The sequence below is a fragment of the Hypanus sabinus genome, chromosome 28, assembly GCF_030144855.1.
Source record: "Hypanus sabinus isolate sHypSab1 chromosome 28, sHypSab1.hap1, whole genome shotgun sequence".
Classification (NCBI taxonomy): Eukaryota; Metazoa; Chordata; class Chondrichthyes; order Myliobatiformes; family Dasyatidae; genus Hypanus; species Hypanus sabinus.
In genome coordinates, this window is record NC_082733.1 from 3099542 (window position 1) to 3124540 (window position 24999).

General features: G+C 41.8%; 1 protein-coding gene across 6 annotated transcripts in view; it reads left to right on the forward strand.

Annotated features, from left to right (window-relative positions):
* secisbp2l (SECIS binding protein 2-like) overlaps positions 1–24999 on the forward strand; it is a 175455-nt gene that overhangs the window by 62972 nt on the left and 87484 nt on the right. For all 6 annotated transcript variants that reach the window (XM_059952513.1, XM_059952515.1, XM_059952511.1 and 3 more), the window contains one exon: positions 9218–9393. In XM_059952513.1, coding sequence (XP_059808496.1) covers positions 9218–9393 — 176 coding nt within the window. The remainder of the gene's footprint in view (positions 1–9217; positions 9394–24999) is intronic.

Below are 24999 nucleotides of genomic sequence, written 5' to 3' on the forward strand. Positions count from 1 at the left end.
TCATGTCTGAGTTTGTGTTCAATGCACTTTTTGTTTCTTTCGTATGCAAACTAAAGTATGTGAACCTCAGATATTGTCTTTCTAAAAACACTGTTTGAAGTCAGTTCCAATCAATGAGAAGAGATCGGAAGAGAGGGTTGCAGAGGTGCAGTGCCCGATTTTTTTTTTAAAAAAACGACACACTAAGTCACGTTACTGATAGAGCCTGCTGTTCTCAAGAATTACCTGTTTATGCACACAATGCCTTGATCAAAACAATCTCACAGGACCTCTGAAGAAGAATTGTAGAGATGCGTGAAGCTGGAAAAGGCTACAAACACATTTCTAAAGACCGGAGTTTTCATCAGTCCACAGTAAGAGAAATTGTATACAAATGGAGAAAATTCAGTACTGTTGCAGTTCTCCCCAGGAGAAGTGTCCTGCAAAGATCACAAGAACACAATGTGCAATGCTGAAGGAGGTGAAAAAAGAACCCAAGGGTAACAGCAAAAGACCTGCAGATATCTCTAGAACTGGCTGAAGTCCCTCTATTCATGTGTCCACCATAAGAAAAACACTGAACAAGAATGGTGTTCATGGAAGCACACCACAGAAGAAACCACTGGTCTCCCAAAAAACATTTGCTGCATGTCTCAAGTTTGCAAAAGACCACATGGATGTTGCACAACGCTTCAATAAAGCTACATGAAAAGTAAAGTTGTTTGTGTTACTAGTTTAGGCAGATTGTGTTTGTCTATTACTATACTTTGGATGAAGATCAGTCCACATTTTATGAGTAATTAATGCAGAAAGCCAGGTAATAGCAAAGAGTTCACGGAATTCTTCTTGGAACTGTATGTTTACAGATAATGGAGCATGTCTTCATTGATCATCTGGTCCTGAACCACATTTTCCAGTTCTGTACTGGGTACAGTCTTGAGAGTTGGGTTATCAGCACTATGGTATGGTTGAATGCAGAGTAGTGGTGGGAGTGAGTAAGTGGATTCTCAACAAGCAGTCTGTTGTTCTCATATAACCTTAACAAAGCTGTCACTGTTACTGTTTGAAAACAAGAACCCTTTCTAACAAAACATAATGCATAAATATATTTTGCATAATAAATACTGTCTTTCTATCTTAAAATCAATTTTAAAACAGAGTTAAGAACAATCACTTGCCTTTTTTCCCAAACCTGATTTCACAGTATTAGAGGTTCCAGCATGGAAGGAGGATTGTTTCACTGAGTCAGAACAATCTCCCGCCTCTCCCCATTGCCCAGTAGAATTATCCAATTCAGGTAATTATCCAATTCCCTTTTGAATTCCAGTTTAATCTGCCTCACTGCATTTCAGATCTTCACTACTTGCTGTGCTCTCGCTTTTTTAAAAAAAAGCACGCAACTCACTTATTTTGATTCTTGCACTAATCACTTTAATTTTGTCCTCTTGTTCTTGACCTCACTGCCATAGGAATACTTCACCTATTGTTAGTCTCTTCATTGTCTTAATACCTTGATATGATCTTCTGAACTATTTCTGTTCAAAGTCTAACGACCTGCAGCTTTTTATGTGTATTGTTGAAGTCGCACATCTTTGAATACATAGTAAATGTCTACTGTGCCATCTAGACTAGAGCCATGTACATCTTTTCCAATATGTCATTTCCAGAACTGGTCATATAAATGCAGTTGTTACTGAAGCAGTGTTTTATCAAGGTTCCTTGCCTGTGTATCTCTATCTGTTAATAAACTGCAGTATATTGCATTTGGTTTTCTATTTGCCATGCAACTCTCAGCAAACAATGTATGTACCATGGTCTTTCTGTTCTTCCACTAATTTTGGAATTGTTTCCTAAATTATTACTGTATTTTATTCTTAATACCAAAATGTAATGATTTGCATTTCTCGGCATTATATTTTTCTGCTACGTATTGACAGCCTGCTTATATCTTCAAGTGTCTTATTATCCTCTCATTATGCTTCCATGTTTGGTGTTTTCTGCAGATTTGGAAATTGTGTCCTATACATCAGGTCATTAGTATGTCCCATTTCTGAGCTCTTCATTGTACAATAGCTTCCAGTCTGATCAACAGCAATTTGTTATCATTCTGTTGCTGTTTATACTGCAGCAACCCCTTTAATTCCATGGCCAATTGTGATGACATTATTACATTGTACTTCATCAAGCTCTTGATGTATATACCCTCTTCAACTTCATGTGTTACATTTATTTGAATGGACATATCTGTGTGCCATGTTTAGTCTGGCATTGGTGCAATGGAGAGCTTGAAGTCTGCAGATATTCAGATCATACCGGTTGATTGCTGTGGGAATTCATTGATGGAGAACAGGAGTAATTGGCAATCCAAGTGATAGGCTGGATCTCTGCTTAAACCTTCAAGAGTTTGAATCATGACATGGTCATCATGGCAGCACATTAGCGAAGCAGTTAATATCATGCCAGCTGTGAGATCAGTTTCAATTCCTCCTGCTGCTGCCAGAATTTTTTTACATTATTTCTGAATGTGTGGGTTTCCTCCAAGTGCTTTACTTTGCTCCCACATTGCAAAGGTGTAAGATAGCTGTCAAATTTCTTGTTTTTCTATGCTCAACATGAGGTTCACGAAAATGATTCCAGGATTCAATGGCTCGTCACATGTAGAGCAGTTGATGGCTGTGTGCCTTTATTCACCAGAATTCAGAAGAATGAATGTTGACTTAATTGAAACCTATCAAATGGTGAAAGGTCTTGATAGCTGCTGTGGAGAGGATGTTTCCAGTGATGGGAGAGTGTAAGACCAGAGCCTCAGATTAAGGACATCCTTTAGAACGGAGATGAGGAGGAATTTCTTTAGCCAAAGTGGTGAATCTGTGGAATTCTTTGCTACAGGCAGCTGTGGAGGCTAAGTCTTTATGTATTTTTAAGGCAGAGGTTGATAGATTCTTAATTGGTCAGGATATGAAGGGATATGGGAGAAGTCAGGTGATTGGGGCTGGGAAGAAAATTGGATCAGCTATGATGGAATGGTGGAGCAGAATCAATGGGCCAAGTGTCTTAATTCTGCTACTGTCTTGTGGTTATCCCCTGGCTAACTTGCAGAAAACAACAATCTGAGTTGGTGGCATAGTGGCACATGGTCAGGAGGAAATTATCAATGTAGTCTTAATACTTTGAAGTCCTTAATTCTGGTGTAGAACATGTCGTCATCTCTGATAATTAATGTTGAACAGGGCTTCATAGTAGGGTAAAAGTTGCAGGATATCAATTGCATGCCCTGCATTGGTGTCTTTAATGCCATTTTAGATGGAACTTGTCGAACTGTTTGAATTTTGAAGGATGCAATTAGACCTTAATTGACTTTAGTTGTAAGATCATCAAGATAAGATTGAGCTGAGTTCTGTAAATATTGTGTTGGAGATGCATCTGCTTGTGCATACCTGGAGTATTTCTGGGCATTATTGAGTGTTGGCTTATTGGGCTGGGAACTTGAGAATGTTCTCTCGTTTGAGGAAGTAAAAGAGGTAGTGTATAGTTATCTTGGTGTTTCAGATTTTTCAAACAAATTAAAAACAAATTTGTGATATTTTAGTATATTTGTGATATTTGAACTGGAGTTGATTCTACCCATAACCAACTTCTCAAAGCATTCACATCTATGGCGATGAAGTGCTTTGAGAAGTTGGTCACCCCTAGAATCAATTCCTGCCTATGCAGTGACCTGGACCCACGACAATTTGCCTGTTACCACAGTAGGTCCACAGCAGATGCGGGTTTGGTTTTGGATCACCTGGACAATACTAATACTTGCATCAAGCTGCTGTTTATTGATTACAGCTTAGCACTTAACACAATCATTTCTACGGTTCTGATCAAAAGGCTCCAAAACCTGGGTCTCTGTACCTCTCTTTGAAATTAGATCTTGTACTTCCTCAATGGAAGATCTGTCTGTGCAGATTGGAAATAACATGTTGTCATGTTGCTGATAATCAACACTCGCGCACCTCAAGGGTGTGTTTTTCTCCCACTGCTCTGCTCTACTCTACACCCATGGCTGTGTGGCTAAGCACAGCTTAGATGCCATCCATAAATTTGTTGATGACACAATTGTTGTTGGCAGAATTTCAGATGGTGACTAGAAGGCGCACAGGAGCAAGATAGATCAGCTAGTTGGGTGGTGTTATAACAGCAACTTTATACTTAATATCACTAAGACCAAAGAATTGAGTGGGACTTCAGAAAGAGTAAGATGAAGGAACACTCACCAGTCCTAATCAAAGGATCAGAAATGGAATTGGTGAGGAATTTCAATTTCCTGGGTGTTGGCATCTGAGTATCTATCCTGGGCTCAACAGATGCAGTTACAAAGAAGGAATGACAGCAGTTATATTTCATTTGGAGTTTGAGGAGATTTGGTTTGTCACTAAAGGACCTTACAGGGACAAGATCCAGACATGACTCTCCACCAACAACACACACAGCTTATTGCAAGTTCTGCACACCATCGCAGACTTCAAAGCTAAGTGCAATGGTGCTGCTAACATCACTGCCTCTCTCCCAGATGAGCTAAATCTTTTTTTTACACTCAATGTCACCAACACTGAGCCCCTGAGAAGAGCCGCCAAAGCCACCTGCGCCTTGGTCATCTGAGGCTGAGGTACGCAGCTGTTTCTGACGAGTGGACAGTCGTAAAGCTGTAGGACCGAATGGCATCCCAGGGCGAGTACTCAGGATGTGCACGGCACAATTGGCAGGTGTGTTTACTGACACTTTTAATTTCTCCCTCTCCCAGGGTAGAGTGCCCTCCTGCTTCAAAACATCCACCATTGTCCCTGTACCTAAAAAGACCAAGGTAACATCTGAATAACTGGCATTCTGTCGCACTCACCTCAATAATAAGCAAATGCTTTGAGAGGCTAGTCAAGGACTACATCTGCAGCATGCTACCACCCACACTGGACCCCCATCAACTTGCCCACTGAAACAAGAGATCGACAGAAGGTTCAGTAGCCACAATTCTACACACTGTCCTTACACATCTGGAGAAGAGGGATGTTTGTATATGAATGCTGTTCTTGAACTACAGTTCAGCATTCAACACTATAATTCCCTCCAGGCTTGACAAGAAGCTCAGAGACCTCTGCCTTCACCCTGCCTTGTGCAGCTGTGTCCTATCAAATTGCCAGCAGGTGGTAAGAATGGGCTCCCTCACCTCTGCTCCTCAGACACTCAACACAGGTACCCTTCTGGGCTGTGTCCTAAGCCCCCTCCTTTACTCTGTAAACCCATCACTGTGTTGCCACCCACAGCTCCAATCTGTTAATTAAATTTGCTGACAATGCCACACTGATTGGCCTAATCTCAAGTCAAATCAAGTCACTTTTATTATCATTTCGACCATAACTGCTGGTACAGTACATAGTAAAAATGAGACAACGTTTTTCAGCAGCATGGTGTTACATGACAGAGTACAAAAACTAGACTGAACTACATTAAAAAAAACACAGAAAAATCTACACTAGACTACAGACCTACACAGGACTGCGTAAAGTGCACAAAAACAATGCAGGCATTACAATAAATAATAAACAGGACAACAGGGCAAGATGTCAGTCCAGGCTCTGGGTATTGAGGAGTCTGATAGCTTGGGGGAAGAAACTGTTACATAGTCTGGTCGTGAAAGCCCGAATGCTTCAGAGCCCTTTCCCAGATGGCAGGAGAGAGAAGAGATTGTATGAGGGGTGCATGGGGTTCTTCACAATGCTGTTTCCTTTGAGGATGCAGCGTGTAGTGTAAATTTCCATGATGGCGGGAAGAGAGACCCCGATGATGATCTCAGCTGACCTCACCATTCACCGCAGGGCCTTGCAATCCGAGATGGTGCAATTCCAAACCAGGCAGTGATGCAGCTGCTCAGGATGCTCTCAATACAACCCTTGTAGAATGTGATGAGGATGGGGGGTGGGAGATGGACTTTCCTAAGCCTTTGCAAAAAGTAGAGACACTGCTGAGCTTTCTTTGCTATGGAGCTGGTGTTAAGGGACCAGGTGAAATTCTCCGCCAGGTGAACACCAAGAAATTTGGTGCTCTTAATGATCTCTACTGAGGAGCTGTCTATGTTCAGCAGGGAGTGGTCGCTCCGTGCCCTCCTGAAGTCAACAACCATCTCTTTTGTTCACATTAAGAGACAGGTTGTTGGCTCTGCACCAGTCCGTTAGCCGCTGCACCTCCTATCTGTAAGCTGACTCGTCGTTCTTGCTGATGAGATCCACCATGGTCATGTCATCGGCAAACTTGATGATGTGGTTTGAGCTGTGTGTTGCAGCACAGTCATGGGTCAGCAGAGTGAACAGCAGTGGACTGAGCACACAACCCTGGGGAGCCCCGTGCTCTGTGATAGTGTTGGAGATGCTGCTCCCAATCCGGACTGACTGAGGTCTCCCAGTCAGGAAGTCTAGGATCCAGTTGCAGAGGGAGGTGTTCAGGCCCGGTAGGCTCAGCTTTCCAATCAGTTTCTGAGGGATTATTGTGTTGAATGCTGAACTGAACTGTATGAATAACATCCGAACGTATGTGTCTGATTTGTCTAGGTGGGTTAGGGCCAGGTGGAGGGTGGTGGCAATGGTGTCATCTGTTGAGCAGTTGGGACGGTACACAAACTGCAGGGGGTCCAGTGAGGGGGGCAGCAGGGTCTTGATATGCCTCATGATGAGCCTCTCGAAACACTTCATGATGATGGATGTAAGTGCAACGGGACGGTAGTCATTTAGGCAGGACACTAAAGACTTCAGCATGGGGACGATGGTGGCGGCCTTGAAGCACATTGGAACAGTGGTGCTGCTCAGGGAGATGTTAAAGATGTCAGTGAGAACATCTAGCTGGTATGGACATCTTCTGAACACTCTACCAGGGATGTTGTCTGGTCCAGCAGCCTTCCGTGGGTTGACACTGCACAGGGTTCTTCTCACATTAGCCACAGTGAGACACAGCACCTGGTCATTTGTTGGAGGGGTGGACTTCCTCACCGCCACGTCATTTTTCACCTCAAACTGGGTGTAGAAGTTATTCAGCGCATTGGGAAGGGAGGCATCACCTGCACAGTGAGGTGATGTCCTATAATTGATGTCCTGGATGCCCTTCCACATGTGCCGTGTGTCGCTGCTGTCCTGGATTAGCTGGGCATGTGCATGCTTTGCCCCTCTGATGACTCGGGACAGTTTGGCCCTCGCTGTTGTTAGAGCTGCCTTGTCACCTGCTCTGAAGGCGGAGTCGCGGGTCCTCAGCAGCGCACGCTCCTCTGCGGTCATCCATGGCTTCTGGTTAGCGCGTGTCTTGGACAGAGTAACATCATCAATGCACTTGCTGATTTAGCTGGTCACTGTGTACTCTTGAAGTTGGTAGAGTCGCCATCGGTTGCAGCCTCCCTGAACATATGCCAGTCAATGTGCTCAAAGCAGTCTTGAAGAGAAGAGATGACTCCTGCTGGCCAGGTTTTCACCTGCTTCTGAACTGGTCTGGAGTGCCTGACAAGCGGTCTGTATGCTGGGATTAGCAGAACAGAGATGTGGTCTGAGTAACCCAGGTGGGGGGCGGGGCTCTGCCCAGTACACGTTGGGGATGTTTGTACAAGCAAATAATAATGAGGCAGCAAACAGGGAAGAAGTCATCACTGTGACACAGATGTGTCAAGAGAACAACCTCTCCCTCATTGTCGCAAAAATAAAGGAACCAATTGTACACTACAGGAGGAATGGAGACAGGCTAACCCCTATTGACATCTGGGGTTCAGAAGGCAAACTGCTTTAAGTTCCTTGGCATTCACATCACCGTAGATCTCACGTGGTCCATATATACCGGCTGTGTGGTAAAGAAAGCACAACAGAACCTCTTTCACCTCAGATGGTTGAAGAAGTTTGGCATGAATACCCAAATCCTAAGGACGTTCTACAGGGGCACAATTGGGGGCATCCTGGCTGGCTGCACCACTGCCTGGTATGGGAACTGTACTTCCCTCAAGTGCAGGACTCTGCAGAAAGTGGTGTGAACAGCCCAGTGCATCTGTAGATGTGAACTCCCCACTATTCAGGACATTTACAGAGACAGGTGTGTAAAAAGGGCCCAAAGGATCATTGGGGAGCCGAGTCACCCCAAACACAATTTATTCCAGCTGCTTCTACCCGAGAAATGATACCAACAGCATAAAAGCCAGGAGCAACGTGCTCTGAGACAGCTTCCATCAGGCTGATAAAATTGTATTACTATCTATATTGACTGTCCTGTTGTACATACTGTTTATTAAAAATTGCTCTAAATTGCACTTTCAGACGGAGACGCAATGTAAAGATCTACTCATGTATGAAGGTTGTAAGAAATAAAGTCAATTCAATTCATTTCAAATTTCTACAGATGTACCATGGAGAGCATTCTAACTAGCTGCTTCACCATCTGGTATGAGGGTGTCACTGCGTCACTGCACAGGATTGAAATCAGCTGTGGAAAGTTATGAACTCATTCTACTCCATTGTGGGCACTAGCTTCTCCAGCATCCAGGACTTTTTCAAGGAGTGATGCTTCAAGGAGGTGGCTTCTATCATTAAAGACATGCATCACTCAGAACATGCCCTTTTCTCATTGTTATTAGGGAAGATGTTCAGGAGCCTTAAGACGCACTCAATGATTTTAGGAGCAGCTTCTTACCCTTTGTCTTCAGATTTCTGAACGGGCATTGAACCCATGATCACTACCTCATACTTTTTTTTATATATTAAACCTAATTCTGATTCTGAATTTGTCGCTTGTCTTGTGAACATATTTGATTTTCATCTAACGAGAAGGAATGAAGATCAAATTACAGATATTTGTGACATCACTTGAGTAAATTGGTTTATCTTCTGCAAGTCTGTTTTTCTAGATGCTTTACTGCATTTTATGTGCAACCTTCAATTAAACTAACCTACGACAGATACAAAACTTTTTTTTTAAGATGCCTTAATCTTGCAGATTGATGTGCCTGCAGGGAATATTCATAGAGTTGAATACTACTTTGTTTACTGTCTGCTAATGATTTTCATATGAAGGCTGTAATATATTTGATTGTTTTATATAACATAATATAATACTATTATAAATTTTATTTGAAAAGTAGAATGTATTATATGGAATTAGCTTCTATAGTATGTGTGCATGTCTTTACTATTGTATTTGTAAAAATAATGTCCTTTTTTTTAACCATTTCATTTAGGATATCCAGCTGTCACCAGAGGTAGAGCCATTCATACCCCAAAAGAAGGGTATTGAGGCAACTGTTTCTATGGCACTCCAAAATGATGGAAGTGGTTGTGGTGTTGAAGGTCCACCTATTCCAAGCTACTTGATAACCTGCTATCCCTTTGTTCAAGAAAACCAAGTTAATAATAGGTGAGTTGGGGTCCAATACACTTGTGAATTTTCATTAAGAATTGCTGATCAAAAAACTAGAGTTGAAAAGTCAGTTTCTTTGCAGCATTATACCTTGATTGTGATGCATCATTTAGAAAAATATAGATAGCCAAAGTCCAAACAAATTGAAAGATTCATATGAACCCATTTGAATAAATGTAACTTCGTTCTCCAAACTGGCCAGCATTTTTTTTTTAAAAGCATCAGAAAATGCCACTGTTATGCCATTGTGAAAGGGAGTTGAGAAGGGATATCAGGCTGTGATGCTAACTCAGTTTGCTGAGGTTTGAAAAAATGTATATCAATCAACCCCAGGGCTGTGGACCCAACGAAAATTGGATTTTTATGGTTGTGGCATAAATATATTCTTTTGGAATATATTAGTGGCATATAATCATCTAAAATAATAGTTTTTGAGATAACCATAGTCATTTGATTTTTTTTTTTTTGCGTGGTTCAGCTGAATTGAGGATTTCCTGGCAAATTCAATCTGACGTGAACAATCCCATACATATTATCTTCAGTGACCGATTTTTTTCAGAAATGGAGTCCATGCTGTTTCTCAGCAAAGATTTGACAAAATGGCCATGCACTTTATTGTCTACCTGTACTGTACGTTCTCTTATTGTAACATTTTACTCTGAATTTTTATTGTTTTCTCTTGTATTACTGGAATGTATTATAAGCAGATGTGCAGTATGAATTATATGGAAAAGGATAGTAAGGGATAAAATTGGTCCTCTTGAAGATCAGAGTGGTAGGCTATGTATGGAACCAAAATAAAAGGGTTTTTTGCATCTGTATTTACTAAGGAAACTGGCATGGAAATAAGGCAAACAAGTAGTGAGGCCATGGAACCTATACAGTTTGAAGAGGAGGAGGTGCTTGCTGTCTTGAGGCAAATCAGAGTAGATGAATCCCCTGGACCTGACAGGGTATTCCCTCGGACCTTGAAGGAGACTAGTGTTGAAGTTGCAGGGGCCCTGGCAGATATATTTAAAATGTCAGTATCTATGGGTGAGGTCCTGGAGGACTGGAGGATAGCTCATGTTGTTCCGTTGTTTAAAAAAGACTCTAAAAGTAATCCGGGAAATTATAGGCCAGTAAGTTTGACGTCGGTAGTAGGTAAATTATTGGAAGGAGTACTAAGAGATGGAATCTACAAGTATTTGGATAGACAGGGACTTATTAGGGAGAGTCAACACAGCTTTGTTTGTGGTAGGTCATGCTTAACAAATCTATTAGAGTTTTTCGAGGAGGTTACAAGGAAAGTGGATGAAGATTACAAGGCAGTGGATGTTGTCTACATGGACTTCAGTAAGGCCTTTGACAAGGTCCCGCATGGGAGGTTAGTTAGAAAGATTCGGTCGCTAAGCACACATAGTGATGTGGTAAATTGGATTAGACGTTGGCTCAATGGGAGAAGTCAGAGAGTGGTAGTGGAGGATTGCTTCTCTGAGTGGAAGCCTGTGACTAGTGGTGTGCCACAAGGATCAGTGCTGGGTCCATTATTATTTGTCATCTATATTAATGATCTGGATGTTGATGTGGTAAATTGGATCAGCAAATTTGCTGCTGATACAAAGATTGGAGGTGTAGTGGACAGTGAGGAAGGTTTTCAAAGCTTGAAGAGGGTTCTGGACCAGCTGGAAAAATGGGCTGAAAAAAGGCAGATGGAGTTTAATACAGACAAGTGTGAGGTATTGCACTTTGGAAGGAAAAACAAAGGTAGAACATACAAGGTAAATGGTAGGGCACTGAGGAGTGCAGTAGAACAGAGGAATCTAGGAATACAGATACAAAATTCCCTAAAAGTGGCGTCACAGGTAGTAAAGAGAGCTTTTGGTACATTGGCCTTTATAAATCAAAGTACTGAGTATAAGAGTTGGAATGTTATGGTGAGGTTGTATAAGGCATTGATGAGGCCGAACTTGGAGTACTGTGTGCAGTTTTGGTCATCGAATTACAGGAAGAATATTAATAAGGTTGAACGAGTGCAGAGAAGGTTTACAAGGATGCTGCCGGGACTTGAGAAGCTGAGTTACAGAGAAAGGTTGAATAGAACATGGAATAGTACAGCACAGTACAGGCCCTTCAGCCCACAGTGTTGTGCCAACCCTCAAACCCTACCTCCCATATAACCCCCCCACCTTAAATTCCTCCATATACCTGTCTAGTAGTCTCTTAAATTTCACTAGTGTATCTGCCTCCACCACTGACTCAGGCAGTGCATTCCACACACCAACCACACTATGAGTGAAAAACCTTTCTCTAATATCCCCCTTGAACTTCCCTCCCCTTACCTTAAAGCCATGTACTGAACAGTGGTGCCCTGGGGACGAGGTGCTGGCTGTTTATTCCTCTTAATATCTTGTACATCTCTATCATGTCTCCTCTCATCATCATCCTCCTCTCCAGAGAGTAAAGCCCTAGCTCCCTTAATCTCTGATCATAATCCATACTCTCTAAACCAGGCAGCATCCTGGTAAATCTCCTCTACCCTTTCCAATGCTTCCACATCCTTCCTATACTGAGGTGACCAGCACTGGACACAGTACTCCAAGTATGGCCTAACTAGAGTTTTATAGAGCTGCATCATTACATCGCGTCTCTTAAACTCTATCCCTCGACTTATGAAAGCTAACACCCCATAATCTTTCTTAACTACCCTATCTACCTGTGAGGCAAATTTCAGGGATCTATGGTCATGTATCCCCAGATCTCTCTGTTCCTTCACGCTACCAAGTATCTTGCCATTTACTTAGGTTAGGAATAGGTTAGGTTAGGACTTTATTCCCTAGAGCAGGCATGGGCAAACTACGGCCCGCGGGCCATATGCGGCCCGTTAAGCTTTTTAATCCGGCCCGCAGAACTTGATGAAATTATATTAATAAAACTTGTTAACATTTTTTCCCCGCAATTCTGGCGTTTTCCCAATAGATGACACACTCTATGTACATTTGTGGCGACCCATTTCCTGGCACATCTGAACCGGCTCACAATTAGCCAGCGTTCCAGCTAAGGGAGATAGCCTGCAGGGATTTGCGAGCACAGAGCTTTGGAGCCTCTGTGCCACGGGGGGGGGGGGGCAGGTTGAGGGAGGCTTAAAAGTGAGGCTGGGGATTTCGAATAAAGTTTTTTTCTTTGACTGCAGTTACTGACTCCGTGTCGTAATTTTAGCGCTGCATGTAGCACACCGCTACACATTGACCTTTGTTAAGGTGCAGCGTATTACTCAACATTTGCGCTTTACTCTTTGTTCGGCTCGACCTATTTGTGTGAACAGGCGTTCAGCGTCATGAACATCAACAAAGCCAGCCACAGATCCAAGTTAACTGACCAACACCTCAGATCCATCCTGAGAATCGCCACAACAAAACTAAATCCAGACTTTGAATGCGCTGGCTAAAAAGGGAGACCAACAACACTGCTCCCACTGAAATTAAAAATAAGTTTCTTCGTTGTGTTATGTAAAAAATGCATTTGAAAATATTTTTTTCAATAAGCCTTACATGTTACATTTCTGTTAAGTGATGGACATGAGTAGTGCGCAGGTGCACGTACGTTCTCAAAATAAAAAATGCGCTCCAGATCAAATAACGCGATCCGCATACTGGTGCCCTGTCACTGTTCTGTCTTTGTGCTGGCCGTTGTTGAGTTTTGGCACAGGGGACAATTGAATAAGAAGGAGCAGGACAAGTAGACCACAATCTCCTACTGTTTTTGAAATAAAGACAGTCAGGAGGAGAGTGATGATGATAATATCTTGAAGGATAACAGGATTTTCAGTGCTTTAAAATAAAATTGTTAGTATTAAAAAAAGCTGTATTTTATTCATTTAATTTTCAGTGTTTTAAAAGTCACTTCAATAAATAGCTAAATACCATGGGACTTCAAAGACAGATATTTTGTTGTAATGCATTTGTTCATTTTCAATTGAAATTAAAGCACATGTTTTCTACATATCCCATGATATTTTATTTTCTCTTATGAGGTGTATTACCAAAACACTCTGTCCATCTGCTCCTAGTCCGGCCCCCCTGTCAAATTTTAAAACCCTTTGTGGCCCACAAGTCAAAAAGTTTGCCCACCCCTGCCCTAGAGTGTAGAAGAATGAGGGGAGACTTGATAGAGGTATATAAAATTATGATGGGTATAGATAGAGTAAATGCAAGCAGGCTTTTTCCACTGAGGCTAAGGGAGAAAAAAAAACCGGAGGACACACGTTAAGGGTGAAGGGGGAAAAGTTTAAAGGGAACATTGGGGAGGGGGGCTTTTTCACACAGAGTGGTGAGAGTGTGGAATAAGCTGCCAGATGAAGTAGTAAATGTGAGCTCACTTTTAACATTTAAGGAAAACTTGGACAGGTACGTGGGTGAGAGGTGTATGGAGGGATATGGGCCAGGTGCAGGTCAGTGGGACTAGGCAGAAAAATGGTTCAGCACAGCCAAGAAGAGCCAAAAGGCCTGTTTCTGTGCTGTAATGTTCTATGGTTCTATGTTCTATGGAATATAAGTTTTTCACTTTACCTCAGTACATTTGAGGATAATAAACCACTTTACATCTCCTTCTGTATATTGCCAGTTTTAAATGTCATTTTCACTGACCAAGGCCAAGATTATTTGCATTGTTATCAATGTGTTTTGACTTTATAAGTTGTGTTTCTTAATGGAAAGAAAATCTGGCCAGATAAACCTTAGCAAGACTTTATGGGAAAAGGTGGGAGCTCAACATTTAAGGATGCACATTGTATTGAACGTCTTGGCAGTTGGGCAGAGGAAATGGGGTGGCTCCTGTTTTTTTTTGAGGAAGACGGAATGATGCTGAGATACATTCCAGTTTACTGAGAGTATTTTGCAAAAAACAAGACTGTAATGGCTGATGTGAAGATGCTCTCTATGATGGTTGAGTAGAATTACACCTGTATGTTCTGGACAAGATGGAACTGCTGCGAGAAGTACATCCTGTACCAAACCTTATTATTAACAGAGGTGATCTAGTTCTCCCATGTGGAGTCCTGTGAAATAATGATGCCCGGAACCCTGATTGCTGAAATGGTGCTCACTATAGTGCTGGTAATGAGTGGATTGCATGGAGGTACATTTCTCCTGAAATCGATATGCATCACCTCAGATTTAAGGGCATTCAGCTCCAAGTTGTTGTGATTGCACCACGACACTTGTTTATTTACTTCCTGGTGATTCTTTTATCCATCACCCCTAGTGACTAGTCCCTTGACAGTGGTGTTATCCATAAATTTATCCATTTAACTGGTGGATCATTGGTGACACAATCATTGTTGTATAGCTAAAATAGGAGAGGGGGGAGAACATGCCCCTTTGGCACTCCAGTGCTGAGTGGGATGTGCTTGCCAAGACTCTCAAACAACCTCATGTTGGGGGGTTGGGAGGGGTTTGATGAGATTAACTGCCTGTTATCTATACTGTAGCAAGGAGTCCGGACCATTGTCTGTGCTTCATCAATGGACCTGTTGCCTTTGTAGGTGAACTATAGCAGATCTAGACAATTTTGAGTTATGGATTTGAGAAATGACTTGACCAGCCTTTCAAAAGTCTTTGGCTGATGTGACTGCAACTGGCCTGAAGTCATTGAGGCCAGTGACCTTTGATTTTCTTGGGATATTTTTAATCTCTCCCTATTTCCAGCTGTTGTTCCCTCCTGCTTTAAGAAGACGCTCATTATCCCAGTACACAACAGAAACAAAATAAAGTTCCTTGATGTCTATCGCCCAGTGGTTCTGACATTTGCCATCATGAAATGCTTGGTGAGACTGGTCATGATATGCCTCAACTCCAGCTTTTCATACAACCTCAATCCAGTGTAGTTTGCCTATTGCCAGAAAAGGTCTACTGCAGACACCATCTCCCTGGCCCCACACTCATCTCCGGGGTAGCTGGATAGTAAAAATACCTATGTCAGACTATTGTTTATTGACTACAGTTTTGCCTTCTGAAATAAGCTCAGTGAATCTAATGTAGACAAGTGTGAAGAGTTGCACTTAGGTAGGACCAACCAGGTTAGGTCTTGGACAGTGAATAATGGGACAGAGGAGTGCTGTCAAACCAAGGAATCTGGGAATATTGATCCCTAGTTCATTGAGAGTGACAACACAGGTGGATAGTGTAGTAAAGAAAGCTTTTGGCCTTCATAATTTGAGCGTAGAAGATTAGAATGTTATGGTGAAGTGTTATTAGACATTGGTGAGGCCTAATTTGGAGTTTTGAGTGCAGTTTTGGTCACCTGTCTGCAGGAAAGATTCAAAGTACATTTATTATCAATGTAGTTATCAGTTATAAACCTTGAGAATTGTCTGCTTACAGGCACCCACAAAGCAAGAAACTCGGAAGAACCCAATTTAAAAAAAAGTAAAGTCCAACACCCCCAAATGCACAGGGAAAGAGAAACAAACACAAATCGTGCAAGCAATGGAAGTGAGCAACAGCTTTCCGAATCAAATTGAGTCCTTTGATCCAAATTCCCTGGGTAGGCCCAAAGCTTTTCAGTCCGCTGCAAGTCAGCACTACAATCACCAAGATCCTTTTCATATAACCATATAGCAATCACAGCACGGAAACAGGCCATCTCGGCCCTCCTAGTCCGTGCCGAACTCTTAATCTCACCTAGTCCCACCTACCCGCACTCAGCCCATAACCCTCCACTCCTTTCCTGTCCATGTACCTATCCAATTTTACCTTAAATGACACAACTGAACTGGCCTCTACTACTTCTACAGGAAGCTCATTCCACACAGCTACCACTCTCTGAGTAAAGAAATACCTCCTCGTGTTTCCCTTAAACTTTTGCCCCCAACTCTCAAATCATGTCCTCTCGTTTGAATCTCCCCTACTCTCAATGGAAACAGCCTATTCACATCAACTCTATCCCTCTCAAAATTTTAAATACCTTGATCAAATCCCCCCTCAACCTTCTATGCTCCAATGAATAGAGACCTAACTTGTTCAACCTTTCTTTGTAACTTAAGTGCTGAAACCCAGGTAACATCCTAGTAAATAGTCTCTGCACTCTCTCTAATTTATTGATATCTTTCCTATAATTCGGTGACCAGAACTGCACACAATATTCCAAATTTGGCCTTACCAATGCCTTGTACAATTTTAACATTACATCCCAACTTCTGTACTCAGTGCTTTGATTTATAAAGGTCAGCGTTCCAAAAGCCTTCTTCACCACCCTATCTACATGAGGCTCCACCTTCAGGGAACTAAGCACAGTTATTCCTAGATCTCTCTGATCCTCTGCATTCCTCAATGCCCTACCATTTACCCTGTATGTTCTATTTGGATTATTCCTGCCAAAATGTAGAACCTCACACTTCTCAGCATTAAACTCCATCTGCCAACGTTCAGCCCATTCTTCTAACCTTCATAAATCTCCCTGCAAGCTTTGAAAACCTACCTCATTATCCACAACACCTCCTACCTTAGTACCTTAGTATCATCAGCATTCAATGCGCCAACATGGCTCACCTCTCCAACCAGCTTCATCATAGCTCACTTCTTCGTTGTTTGTGTGATGGTTTACTACAATTTTTCAGAAAATGTGTTGTTAATAATATTTTTAATTAAATTTGTTGCCTTTTGGCCTACCGGTAAGCTGTCACTCACCTTCAGTAATGCCATCTTAAACTGAAAGATAAAAATAGGGTTGAATGAGTACAGAGAAAATTTACAAGGACATTGCCAGGACTGAGAGACCCAAGTTATAAGGAAACATTGAATAGGTTAGGACTTTATTTTTTGGAATGTGGAAGATTGAGGGAAGATTTGATAAAGATATGTAAAATTGAGTGGTATAGATCAGGTAAATGCATGCAGATATTTTCCACTGAGGATACTTGAGGTCATAGGTTCAGGTTGAAAGTGAAAAATTTATGGGGAACATGAGGGGAAACTTTCAGGATTTGAGTGTGGAACGAGCTGTCAGTGCAAGTGGTGCAGGCAAGTTCAATTTCAACATTTAAGAAATGTTTGAATAGGTACATAGATGGCAGAGGTATGAAGAGCTCTGGTCTTGGTGCAGGTTGATAAGGGTAGGCATTTCAAATGTTTTGGCACAGACTAGGTGGGTCAAAGGGTCTGTGCTGTATTTTTCTCTGATTATGATTGTATAAAAGCAAAGATATATAAGCTGATGCTTTGTTAAGTATTGATCTGACCACATCTGGAGTATTTTTAGCAGTTTGGCCCCTTGTCTAGTAAAGAATTTGAGAGGATTCAGGGGAGATTCACAAGAATGATCCTGGGAATGAAAATGTTGATGTTTGAGGAGTGATTTATGGCTCTGGTCCTGTACTTGCTGGAGTTTAGAATAATGGTTCTTATTGAAACCTGTTGAATGTCCTTGATAGAGTGGATGTTGAGAGGATAATCCCAATAGTGGGGTGTCAAAGTACAGAAGGCACAGCCTTAGAAAACAAGTACATCTCCTTAAAACAGTGATGAGGATTTCTTTTAGCCAGAAGGTGATGAATCTGTGGAATTCATTGCTAGAGATGTCCATGCAGACCAAGGCATTGGTATTTTTAAGCAGTAACTGATTGTTTTTTGATAGTAAGGGGATGAAAGGTTACAGGGAGAAGGCAGGAAAATGGGGTTGAGAAGGGCAATAAATCAGCCGTGATCAAATGGCAGAGCAGACTTTATGTGCTGAATGATCCTGTGTCTTATGGTCTTGTGATCTAATGCTTTTCAAAAGTTCCAGCACATCCTCTCTCTTGACGTCAACAAGTTCGAGCATATTGGTCTGTTTTATGCTGTCTTCATAAGCATCCAGGATCCTCTCAGTGGTAAATATTGAAGCAAAGACTTCATTTTAGGACCTCCCTTGCCTCCCCCATCTGCAAACACGTTTCCTCTTTTCCCATGATCCTGAGTCCTTCCCTCACTCAAGTCATCCTCCTGTTTGTCACCTTTATGTAGAAAGCTTTCAGGTTTTTCTTAATCCTATTCTTCAGGGCCTTTGCATGCCCCCTTCTTGTCCATTCTTCAACCCCTTCCTGGCTACCTTGTAACTCTCTAGAGCTCTGTCTGATCCTTGCTTCCTGTACTTGAAATAAACTTTCTTCCTCTTGACTAGATGTTTCATATTTCTTCTCAACTGTGGTTCCTTCACCCTGCTCTCCCCGCATCAATGTGACAAACCCTTCCAGAGCCACATGCTGTTTAAACAATGTTCTATATTTACATATACCTGAGTGTATCCATACCTAATTTATGCTCCCAAGTTCCTGCCTAAAAGCATAATTTCCCTCTTAAATTAAAATGTTTCCATAATGTCTGCTCCTATCCTTTTCCAGTGCTATGCAAAAAATCAGGTAGTTGTATTCACAGTCTCCAAAACACTTTCCCACTGAGAGATATGACACTTGATCAGGTTTATTGCCTCGCACCAGAGCCAGTAGGGCTTCTCCTCCAGTCAGCCTGTCTACGTATTGAGTCAGAGATCCTTCCTGGATATACCTAACAAATTCTGCCCCATCTGGACCTTCTGCATGTAGGAGTTGCCAATCAGAATTAAATAAGATGAAATTCCCCATGGGAACAACTTTTTTAGTTGCCTCGATCTGTTCTTCAATGTCTCTTTTGCTATGAGGTCGAGATGTTGTCAGACCACTACCAACAGAGATTGCTGCCTGTTTCTGACTTCCATCCACATTGACTCTGCAGACAATCCCTCCACAATATCCCCCCTTTTTTGCAATTGTGATATAATCCGTGATTTGCAATTCCATTTTCCCCACCTCATCTACCTTCTTCCCAAACCCTTTTGAAACATCTTCAATCTAGCTCCCTATACTTCCTCTTCAGGACCTTATTCCTTTTCTTATCTATGTCATCGGTACCAGTATAGATACCATAACGTCTGGCTGTTTACCCTCCCCCATTAGAATGTTTGGATCTGAGCCTGCATTCATGAAAGGAGCCTTCAGAGATAAAATTGTCTCTAAATATATTGCTGCCCACACCTGAATGTAGTTCAGTTTCTTGAAGTTGACCAGCTTGTACCATTTACATGTGCCACAGAGAGCTGAAATAGCTGCATCTTAAAATCCTATTTAAGCAGTATCTCATCCCAGCAAATTCTAATTCCCAATATTGGATTGATTCAGCTCATTTTCTGTGGAGCAAAGGAGACTAGATCGAGTTATCGGATTATGAGGCAGGAATTTCCTTTTCCCATGGTAGGAATATTAAAAACAAAAGGACCTAAGTTTAAGGTGAGTGGAAAATGATTTAAGGGGGACCTGGGTTCAAATCTGGAATTCACAGTCAGGCGCTGGTGGAATCAGATACAGTTATGTTTTGGAAGCATTTAAACTTGCACTGAAATAGATAATCGTAGAAGGATACAGACCTAATGTATAGTAGGCAAATGGGGTAATTAGGCAGGCAAAAAGACAATGAGCTTGAAGGGCCCATTGCTCTTGTTTCTGTGATTCAATAATATTTCTGCTGCTTTATTTAGAGTAACTTCATTATATTCTGTAGTTAAGATACCCACCCCAAATAGGGAATGGCAGGCGATGTGTTGGCTTCTGAAGGCAAGGATGGCTACATTTGGATATCTTGAGTCATTTGGGATGTTATACAGCATAGAAACAGACCATTCAGCCTGCGCTGTCCCACTAATCAGTAGGCTGTAGGCTCTTCATAAATTTCTTCTTCCAGAGTTTTGCCCACAGCTTCTGAAATAAGTGTTCTCATATATTTAAATACTTTGCTACCACCACTTATGCAGTGTATTCAAGGTATATTTAGCTCTCTTGGTAAAAAGGACCACACTGCCCCCCCCCCAAAAAAAAGATCCCCCCTTTGTTGTGTAACTCCTAAATCTATATTCTTCAATTTTGTCTAACTGATGTTCAAAAAAGTTTCTTACTTTCTACACTACCCGTCATAGATTTATATATCTCAGTCAACAAGCTTGCTTATCTTTCTATCGTACATTACAAATAACTCTGGGTCCCAGCATTGTTCTCTGTGCAGCGCTTCTTGTCACTTGCATCTAACCCTAGAAACGACCCCCTGTCTCTTACTGTTAAGCCATTTTTGAGTTGAATTTACCAACTGGTCTGCATATCAGTAAATCTTGATGTTGACCTCCAACATCAACATGAGCTCCATTTCGGTCCCCATATTACCTCAGACCTCTTGTTTCTTCTGGCTTTTTGATAATGTGAGCAAAATTGAAAGTTGGAGTGGGTGAGAAAATTGATTGATGAAGGATGATAAGAGGAAGAACAGTTGGGTGGGGGGGGTGGAAATGAGGCAGATGAGAGGCTGGGAAGGAGCAAAACCAGGAGACTGTGTGGGGGAGATGGTAAGAGATATTGAAAAGGTGAGATGGTGAGTCTGGGGGTGTTTGGGTGGTGTACAGTGGAGCGGGAGAGATGGTAAATGAGGTGCAGCCGCTCCCTCTTGTTCTCTTGGCTTCCATTTTTCAAACCTTAATCAAACTAGCTTATCGTGGCTTTCTAATCAGCAATTTTCCTCTGTGAAATTCCTTGGGATTTATCCGCATTTGCTATCATGACCTCCACTGCTCTTCTACCATCCCCAGACAATGGTTGGGAATGCTTATTTTAAGTTCTTCAGAACTTGCAGTCTGGGCAGCAGACTGTACTATATGCGGGGAGGTTCGTGTTTTCTCATGGTGAGTGATCTGCTGCAGTAAGTTTCAAAAACTGGATTTACCTAAAATTTTAGTCTTCACAAAGCAAAGCAGTATACAAGTTATTTTGTGGTAATTATGATTCAATGTAGAGTATTGATTTCTTGGCTGCACCTCTCCTCAGTATTTTTCTTGCTTTATTTATTCATTTTTTATTTAGAGAAACAGTGCGGCGAAGCCTTGCCAGCCTTTTGAGCCGCACAGCCCTGCAACCCAATAACCCCAATTTAACCTGAACCTAATCACCAATTAATCTATAACTTGTATGTGTAATTTTTGCTTGTAGTTTTGATTTTAAACTGTTTTCAATTTGTCCTTAAGAAATGAAATGGGGTTCTTTTTAAAATGTTATGTAAATATTTTAAAGGTGTTTTAGATGGGGAGCTGGATTGGCACAGCTTATTTTTACAATAGGCCCAACAAATAGATTTGTTTGCCATTATCCACTGTGCTTTATTTTTAGCCTTCAACTGCATCTGTAATTTGATATTCCTGTATAGTCGTGTATACAATAGCAGGCTTATTTTAGGGGAAGCATTAACTATGTTTTTTAAGTTGTTGTATATGACAATTTTTGAGCCATTGTGGATTTGGAACCAAAACATAGTGAACGGTAATTTCCAAAATCTCTGCCTGAAATGCAGATTAAAAAGGTACCAAACAAGGAGGTGAGAACCCAGGCAGGAGAACTGGTGGTTGCTAATACTTCTGAATCTGCACTAGTTTGGGCAGCACAGTGTTGCGGTGGTTGCCTCAACTTCAGTAACCTGGTTGCATTTATGAATTCCAGTGTGTTAGTGTGAAGTTTTCAGTGCTTCCTGAGACCACTGCGATTTAGTTTCCTGTGTTTTGGTTTCCTTCCACAAGGGGTGTGGTTTAGGAGGTTAATTAGTACTCATAAATTCCCCCTAATGTGTGTTGAGTGGTTAAAAAAAGAAAGGGCTCATAGAAATGAGAAAGAATGCATTAATGTCATTAAGTATATTTAAAGTATATTGATAGGTTCTTGATTAGTCAGCATCAAAGCTTACAGGGAGAAGGTAGCAGAATAGCATTGAGAAGTATAATAAATCATCCATGATGGGATGGTGGAACAGACTTGATGGACCAGATGGCCAAATTCAGCTCCTATGGTTTAATTTAGACCACTGGATAGGTATATGGACAGGAAAGGAATGGAGGGTTATGGGCTGAGTGGAGGTAGGTGGGACTAGGTGAGAGTAAGCGTTCGGCACAGACTAGAAGGGCCAAGATGGCCTGTTTCCGTGCTGTAATTGTTCTGTGTTATATGGTTATAAGACTACAAGACAAAGGAGCAGAATTAGGCAATTCAACCCATTGAGTCTGCTCCACCATTCTATCATGGCTGATGCCAGATCCCACTCAACACCATCCATCTGCCTTCTCGCCATTTCTTTTGATGCCCTGACTGATCAAGAAACAATCAACTTCTGGATTAAATACACCCATGGATTTGGCCTCAACCGCAGTCTGTGCCAGAGTATTCCACAGATTCACTATTCTCTGGCTAAAAACCACTCAGTTTTGAGGTTGTGTCCTCTCATTCTGGATACCCCCACCACAGGAAACATCCTCTCCACATCCACCTTATCTAGTCCTTTCAAAATTCGGTAGGTTTCAATGAGATCCCAGTGCATTCTGCTAAATTCTAGTGAATTGGAACCAGACTGATAATAAAAATTTTAAAAAACTGGGCTGAGAAGTGGCAGATGCAGTTCAACCCAGATAAGTGTGAAGAAGTTCATTTTGGTAGGTCAGGGGGGGTTCATGTCCATAGGATACTCAAAGCTACCGTATAGGTTGACAGTGTTCTTAAGGAGGCATATGATGTGTTGGCATTCATCAACTATGGAATTGAGTTGAGGAGTTGTGAGGTACTGTCACAGCTATACAAGACCCCACGTGGAATACTGTGTCCAGTTCTAGTCACCTCACTACAGGAAGAATGTGCATACTATAGAGAGCATGCAGAGGAGATTTACAAGGGCGTTGCCTGGACTGGAGAGCAAGCCTCATGAGAATAGGTTGAGTGAACTTGGCCTTTTCTCCTTGTAGCGTCGTAGGATGAGAGGTGACCAGATAGAGGTGTATGAGATGATGAGAGGCATTGATCATGTGGATAGCCACAGGCTTTTTCCAAGGCTGAAATGGCTAACATGAGGAAGATAGTTTTAAGACGCTTGGAAGTAGGTACAGGGGGGATGTCAGAGGTAAGATTTTCATTCGGAGTGGTGAATGTGTGGAATGCACTTCTAGTGACAGTGGTAGAGGTGGATACAACAGGATCTTTTAAGAGACATGGAGCTTAGAAAAATACTGGACTATGTGGTAGGCAGTTTCTGGTGTAGATTACATGGTTGGCACAACATTGTGGGCCAAAGGGCCTGTAAAGTGCCCTAGATTTCCGTGTTCTATGAGTACAGGCCCAAAGCTGCCAAGCGCTCCTCATATGTTGACCTCTTCTTTCCCAGAATCATCATCTTGCACCTCCTCTGGACTTTCCAATGACAACACATGCTTTCTGAAATATGGAGCCCAAAACTGTTGATAATACTCTCAAGTGTGACCTGACTAGTTTTATTAAAGCTCAGCATTATCTCCTTGTTTTTTATGTTCTATTCCTCTTGAAATCAATGCATTTGCAGTGTTTTAATGTGTAAGTGTGGTGTGGACTCGATGAGCTGAGGTGTCCTGTTTCTGTGTCACATTTTTCTATAACCTCAGAATCTAATTTGTGCACTTAATCCTTCCAGTTCCCATTGACTGCAGGATATTACCAACCTATGTTTTCTGCGAGGAAGGTGGTATTTGTTGTGTTCCAATTGTTCCTTATTGAATTGAAATGGACTGTGTGTTAGTGGTAGACGCGTGAATTTTGTTAAAGCTCCAAAGTTGATCTGTATAACAACATCCTTCAAGAATAGCAATAAGGGAGCAATTGAAATGAAGAATAGGTGACTTAGAGCATAAGTGGAGTTACTTAAAAGTTCAAACAAAATTATGTGGTAGTGACAAATTTGAGCTGTGCAACATCTGGATCTGACCGATGAAGTGCAGCAAGTCATTGATTACCTTGCGTAGGCAAGCAAAAAGCGAAGGTGCTCTGATTTTAGGTACCCCTGCCCCACCCCACCCCACTTTGAGTTTGGATAAGATAATAAGAAAGAATAGAGAAATCGTCCTCATTACCACAAGGAAATAGGCTCTAACACCCAGTGAGTTCATGGCAACCACAATCGCCATTTTGTTTTTTAACTAATCTTGCCTTGGTTAGATCTCTGCTGGAGTACTGAGCACATTTCTAGTTATCACACTCGAGGAAGGATATGTAGAGAAGAAATTCATCAGGATGTTGCCTGGGATGGAGCAATTTCTCCCTGGAGCGATGGTGGTTAAGAGGGGATGTGTTTGTGGTGTGCAAAGTTCAAAAGCATAGAGTGCAGCAAACATTTCCCCTTAGTAAAGGAAAATAAGCTAGATTTAAGGTAAAAGTTGAGAGATTTGGAGGGAACCTGAGGAGGATTTTTTCCCACCCAGAGAGTTGCATCTGGGCCTCACTGTTGGAGAGACTGGAGGAAGCTGTATTGCAGTTTGCATTTAAGTAATATCAAGAAAAGTACTTGAATTGCTAAGACACAAGTATGGGTGTCAATATTAGGATGGGATTAGTACTGATAGGTTCCCAGTGATTGGTGTGATGGGCTTGTTTCTATACTGTGACATTTGGAAGTGCCATTCTCATAGTCCTACTCACCACCTGCTATCATTGATCTACACATGGGGGAATTTACTGTGGTCACTTAACTTTCCAGGAGGCTTTTCATTCCAGGACGAAGGAGATGTCTTCCTTTT